The 6,110-nt window shown below is 36.9% G+C and overlaps 3 protein-coding genes across 5 annotated transcripts in view; 2 read left to right on the forward strand and 1 right to left on the reverse strand.

Moving 5' to 3' along the window:
- The window catches only part of LOC104701936 (lipoxygenase 4, chloroplastic), a 5,058-nt gene extending 4,390 nt beyond the window's left edge, over positions 1–668 (forward strand). The window contains exon 7 of one of the 2 annotated variants that reach the window (XM_010417701.2): positions 12–668. In XM_010417701.2, coding sequence (XP_010416003.1) covers positions 12–537 — 526 coding nt within the window. In that variant the 3' untranslated portion in view covers positions 538–668. The other variant, XM_010417702.2, reaches the window with a different exon arrangement.
- LOC104701937 (multiple organellar RNA editing factor 7, mitochondrial-like) lies at positions 2,159–3,470 on the forward strand. Its single transcript, XM_010417703.2, has 4 exons — positions 2,159–2,507; positions 2,635–2,732; positions 2,846–2,911; positions 3,156–3,470. The coding sequence occupies exons 1-4, from the start codon at positions 2,239–2,241 to the stop codon at positions 3,287–3,289; spliced, it is 567 nt and encodes a 188-aa protein (XP_010416005.1). The 5' UTR covers positions 2,159–2,238; the 3' UTR covers positions 3,290–3,470.
- The window catches only part of LOC104701938 (putative receptor-like protein kinase At1g72540), a 9,087-nt gene continuing 7,057 nt past the window's right edge, over positions 4,081–6,110 (reverse strand). The window contains exons 2-6 of one of the 2 annotated variants that reach the window (XM_010417705.2): positions 5,697–6,087; positions 5,441–5,576; positions 5,216–5,352; positions 5,002–5,125; positions 4,081–4,912 (exon numbers count right to left, since the gene is read on the reverse strand). In XM_010417705.2, coding sequence (XP_010416007.1) covers positions 4,356–4,912; positions 5,002–5,125; positions 5,216–5,352; positions 5,441–5,576; positions 5,697–6,087 — 1,345 coding nt within the window. In that variant the 3' untranslated portion in view covers positions 4,081–4,355. Of the gene's footprint in view, positions 4,913–5,001; positions 5,126–5,215; positions 5,353–5,440; positions 5,577–5,696; positions 6,093–6,110 lie in introns of those variants that run through there. The other variant, XM_010417706.1, reaches the window with a different exon arrangement.

Here is a 6,110-nt window from a genome sequence, read left to right on the forward strand (position 1 = left end):
GACGCTGATTGGTGGCCGGAGCTTTCCACCGTCGAAGACCTCGTCTCCATCATCACCACCATCGTCTGGCTCGCGTCAGCACAACACGCTGCTCTCAACTTCGGGCAATATCCTTACGGCGGTTACGTCCCGAACCGGCCACCGTTGATGCGGCGGTTGATTCCCGACGAGTCAGACCCCGAGTTCGCGAGTTTTATGGAAGATCCTCAAAGGTATTTTTTCTCGTCGATGCCGAGTTTGTTGCAAACGACGAAGTTTATGGCGGTGGTTGATACATTGTCGACGCATTCGCCGGATGAGGAGTATATCGGAGAGAGACAACAGCCGTCGATATGGACCGGAGATGCTGAGATCGTAGATGCGTTTTATGGATTCTCGGCGGAGATAGGACGGATAGAGAAGGAGATAGAGAAGAGGAATAGTGATCCTAGCCGTAGGAACCGGTGTGGAGCCGGGGTTTTGCCGTATGAGTTGATGGCTCCGAGTTCTGAACCGGGTGTTACGTGTAGAGGCGTGCCTAATAGTGTATCGATTTAGAAGTACTTATTTTTTAAGTGTAGCTTATTTTTTTGAAGCAAATAATTTGTAGGGTTTATTTGCTGATATTGTAAATATATTTCCAAGGATTTAATGAGAACATTAGTATATTGAACATTAAATTGTGTGTAGACGAACGACATCAATATATGTTTTATTCTAGTTTTTTTTGGGTAAGATTATTCTAGTTAGTAGTATTATTAGCCTCTGCTTTTGAGTTCTGACATATTCTTGGTTTCCTGAAAAAAAAAAAAAACAAGAAGTCCCAACACTTCGGATATGTTGGTAAATATATTCGAATCTAGCCACAGAGATTTTGTGACTAAAAAATTGTGACTAAAGTTAAGCTATTGCGACTTCGCCGAGGCAAAAATTGCCCACAAAAAAAAAACCATGTATTATGTTTTTAACTATTTCATGACTGACTTTAGTCATGACCTTTTCTAGCCTCTGTGCATAATTTTTAACTAGTATATATTATATATATAAATATATATATCTTTCTATTAGTATGTTTTGTAGTTTTTGTTTTTTTTTGTTATGATTTTTGGATTTTGGATCATGGTTTTTGAATTTTGCTTTCTTCAATTGTAATTTGTTTAGTCTTTTTGTTTTATCTTTATTTTTTATTTTAAATTTGGAAAGCCTAAAACCAAAAACCAATCAAAATTTTAGTTTCTTGACATCCTTAAACATGTGCGTTTACAATATTTGAATTTCTAAAATTTGCTAAAGCAATTTGTGAGATTTTTTTTTATGAACTACTTGATTTCTATCACATGTCGTATGCACAACTAATGCCCAAAATTGGAATCCTCCATATCAATCTTCTTCAGCTCTATATTAAATTTTATTTCAGTTGAAATCACATCTCTTAAAACACACAACCCAAACAATTCAATACAAAACTATGTCTACATGGCTAAATTTGTTTGTTTTAATAAATAGATAAGTTAGTCTCACATAGTTTATTAACCCTAAACAAGGACAAATAATACCAATCATCAAAAATTATATACAAAATCTGATTCCAAGTTAAAAACAGATGAGACTAATCATAAAGTTTTATTCATTACTTTTTCAACTGATTTTATTTTTTGAGTAGTGTAGTTGTAATTCAGTTTTTTCAGGAGTTAATTGAAGAGATAGAGTCTCACAAGGAGGCAATTATGATATCTATTATTGGTTTTCTAATATCACCGTGCTTTCTTTATTTCGTACTTCCGGTAATCAATAATTTTATTTTATTTATGGTTAATTTTATTTTCATTTTTTAAAACTTTCATCATTAATTAGGAAAAGAAATAGAAGGTAAAATGTTAGAAACTTCTTTTTTGAATAGGACTCACACAGAAGTTGTATACAATTTAGTATAATAAATCTATAGAAATACTATAGATATGATAATACTATAGATCTAAATACCACTTACATAACTAATTCGAACTGAATAACCAAAATTTTTTATTCTTTTAGCTATATATATTTCTTTAAATTCGAATATCTGTAATATCAATTGAAATATAATATTATCGAACCAAATCAAAACCAAACTAAATTGGTTCAGCTCCTATGATAAAATCTGAAAGCCGAACCAAAAGCAAACCATATATCGGTTTACGGTCTCTGAACTGAAACGTAGAAAGAAACGGAACCTCTGCCTCACTTGGAGGCTCTCACGTTTATTGTTGAACCATATCAATGGCGAGCATCATCATCAGAAGACCGTTAAACTTGACGGCGGCCGTCCGGTTTAGACTTGCTCCGTTATTTCCGTTCTCCGGCAGCTCCGGTTCTGTTAACTCGGATGCGACTCGTTGCTCTGAGTTAGTAATACCACCGGTGCCGAGTTTAGTGGAGGGATGCGATTACAAGCACTGGCTTGTGCTAATGAAGCCTCCCAATGGATACCCACCTCGTGATCACATCGTCCAAGGCTTTGTCAAAACCCTAGCCATGGCTCTTGGGAGGTAACTTATCAAAAGACCCTAGCTTTAGCGATATATTGCAATCAAAAACCATAAAAATCGAATCTTTGTTTTTTTTGGGGTATATATGTTGATTTTGAGGTTGCTTTGTTTGTGTGTGTGTGTGTAGCGAAGAAGAAGCGAAGAAATCGATATACTCTGTATCCACAAAGTACTATTATGCATTTGGCTGCAGGGTTCATGAACCTTTGACTTACAAGATTAGATGTATTATTACAACATTGATAGATACTTCAAATCTCTTCTTCTTTCTTTTGGATTTTTTGGTTCATTTTTTAATTCCTAGTTTTGCTGTAACTTATGCTTGTATTTGATTGCAGCTCTGCCTGATGTTAGATGGGTTCTACCAGATTCATTTATAGTTGATGGTGACAATCGATATGGAGGTCTGATTTTGCTGCTTAAATTTTTGTTTCTTTTCGTTGGCTCTGTTTGTTGTTGCTTCAAAAGGCTGGATTTTTCATACGAAAACAATCGAATTTTGGACCCATATATCCTCAAGATTTTAAGATTCTGTGATCATTCTTCATATTGCTGTGTTTCTTTTGTGGACAAAAACATGTTTAGCCTTTAAATTGAGTACCTGCAGCACTATATCTTTTTCCCTTAAACATGTATTGTTTACTGCAGGAGAGCCGTTTGTCGATGGAGAGGTTGTTCCTTACGATGAGAAGTATCATGCGGACTGGCTACGAGATCAAACTGATGAGGATGCTAAGAACCGAGTAGTCAAAAAGAAGCCTAGGAGGAAAAGAAAGAAATAGTTGATCTAGTTGGATATAATTTAGTATTTGGAAGTCTTTTTGCTTCAGTGTGGCACTCAAGCTAGAAGATTTTCTGGAATGTCTTCTAGTGTTACTAATTTGAGCTCGTTGTAAAGAATCCTAGGTGTAATGTTAGAGAAAAAATTCATTCAATATATCAATGATCAATAAATTTGAGGCATTGAGTAGATTCCACATAATTGTCTAGCTACTGAATTTGGAAGCTAACAGGAATGTGTCTTCTAGTTTATTGCTTATATTTCCGTGGATTCTAGAACTTGACGTTAAGTGATGATTGTAAGCCAGTGCCAGTAGTAGATCTGTAATGTTTTACTGATCTCATGAAAATTCGATAATATAGTTTCTCTGTATTGTAACATCACTTTCACGATTCATCACAGTTCTCTGTATTGCTTCAGTTGTCATTAGTGACATAACCTGTTAGGTATTGAAGTCTCCATAGAAATAGACTGATCCACCAAATGTCTGCTTCTTATTGTTCGTTTGCCAATCAGGACCATATAGAAATTAGAGGAGACGAAAGCAACCACAGAAGAGTTTTTCTACACGTCTTTTTGAGTGGGGTTTGGTAAGATTGAGAAGTCTTTCTTCATGACCAAGGTATGTGATCTGATTCTTGGCTTCATATGAAACTATTTTTGTCTGAATTATGAGCATGCTTGCGTATGTACCCAGATTCTAAAACATTGACTAGGAACAACGAGCTTACCACTGAAATTCTTAGTTGGTGAACTACAGTCAATTTAGGATTTGATGTTGAGTCTTTGTGGTGAAAAAGATTCCAAGTAATACTGTCCCTTTTGAACACGCATACAATTCAGACTTATACATCTGAGGTTACAAAATTGAAAAATGACTGCTAAATATCTATGTAGCTCACTTTTTAAGCTACGTTTCTATCACAACATCTGCAGAGTTTCATGAAACCCTATGGTTATTTTCATTTATCTAACACAACCTTTTTGGTATTTTCCATGTATATACTAACGTATCCTAGTATCTATACCTGTATAAAAATTAAATAATTTTGCTTTCTGTGCGTACTTTAGTTGGCTGGGGTATATAAACTGCTTCCTAGACTCTTATACAAAGCAGTGTCTGAATACACTGCGCGAGACTTCATTGCCTTGTGTTTACGTCTTTTCCTTTGACCAGCTTGACGTCGTGGGCAGACTTTTGCCTCCTTCTCCGTTTCCTCTTTTACGACTTTGACATCATCTTTACATTTGATGTCATGAACTTCAATTGAACCTGCCACCGGAACTATGTACACAAACGGTCCGTTTTGGATGTCTTTGAGGTCTAGAATAGGCTGTAGGGTCTTGACTACAGTGGTCATAGTGGGTCGTGACTTAGGATTGTGGCTCAGGCATTGGTAAGTTAAAACAGCTACCTTCCTGATGCCTTCAACCGAGTACTTCCCTTCAAGACTCGGGTCTATGATCCGTTCAAGCTTGTTTGGATCCTTTAACATGGGCCTTCCCCATTCCACCAGGTTCCTTCCTTTCTTTGCCCGGTACTTCTCAACCGCGTTTCTAGCTGTTAGCATCTCCAAAAGCACCACCCCGAAACTGAACACGTCGCTCATTGTCGTCAGATGACCTGAAATGCACCATGAAACATGTAAGCTAAGAATGCAACGGCTATGTGGTTTATAGCAAGTAGCCTTATCTTTATGTTCTTTCTTTAACCTGCTGAGATGTATTCTGGAGCTGCATAGCCTTCTGTGCCCATTACACTTTTGGTAAAGTTTGAGTCTTCTTCCTCTGATCCATCTGTGGCTAATCCGAAATCTGAAAGCTTAGAGCTGAAGTCCTGTAAGTTTCAGATATGAGACTTCAAGTTATTTGACATAACAATAGATATTTAGTAATGCAAATATAAGACGAGAAGCATTCGAATTACCGAGCTCAAGAGGATGTTGGAAGGCTTAAAATCTCTGTATATGACAGGTTTCTCTTGTTTGTGAAGGAACTCAAGGCCTTTCGCAGCACCAAGTAGAATATTCACTCTTGTTAACCAAGGCAAGGCTCCACCATACTCTGCATTGCGCCAAATAGTACTCATATCGTTAGTAATCTGCATCTTATTTTGAATTCTAGTATGATTTTGGTCTTTTAACCGACTCACTTTGAAATAAATGTTCTTCCAGATTGCCTCGTTCCATGTATTCGTAGACTAGAAGCCTGTGATCATCCTCACAGCAGTATCCTATCAAATTCACCAGATGGGGATGCTTCAACTGACCAAGGATTACAACTTCAGCCTGCAGAATCTCAAAGAAACGTTTTTTCGTTAGTTTCTATGATACCATGCTCATATTACCTTGTACTATAATACTTGAAATGTATGATCCAAAAATATGCAGATGTAGATAAATCATTACCAGCCATTCTCTATGGCCTTGTCCACCTTCTCTTATCAAGGCCTTAACAGCAACAGGCTGAGTTTTTAAACCAGTCTTGAAGCTATCATCAACAAAGCCTTTGTAGACTTCCCCGAATCCTCCTTCACCAAGGTAATTATACTTTGAGAAGCCTTGTGTGATCGTTTTGAGCTCTTCGTAGGCGAAGATGTGAATGCTTACGAGGAAAGAGCTGGAGAGGTCGTTGAGTGAGATGGTTGAATTGCTGAAATCAGACATGTAGACTTTGCTTGGAACAGAGTTCTGTCTGGAGAGCAGAAGAAGTCTTTCCTTTGATGGGTTTGTTGTAGTCTTCTGGTTTGTGTTATTATTGATGCAGCTTATGGGAAGACATATATTTTTCCAAGAAAATCTCATTGGTTTCATTTGAAACTG

Source organism: Camelina sativa, chromosome 7, assembly GCF_000633955.1.
Source record: "Camelina sativa cultivar DH55 chromosome 7, Cs, whole genome shotgun sequence".
Taxonomy (NCBI): domain Eukaryota; kingdom Viridiplantae; phylum Streptophyta; class Magnoliopsida; order Brassicales; family Brassicaceae; genus Camelina; species Camelina sativa.

Bases quoted from the DNA above. Each gene is read 5' to 3' on its own strand.
- LOC104701937 (XM_010417703.2), top strand. From the start codon at position 2,239: ATGGCGAGCATCATCATCAGAAGACCGTTAAACTTGACGGCGGCCGTC. The intron at 2,508-2,634 runs GTAACTTATCAA...GTGTGTGTGTAG, and splicing joins CTAGCCATGGCTCTTGGGAG to CGAAGAAGAAGCGAAGAAAT. The intron at 2,912-3,155 runs GTCTGATTTTGC...TGTTTACTGCAG, and splicing joins TGGTGACAATCGATATGGAG to GAGAGCCGTTTGTCGATGGA.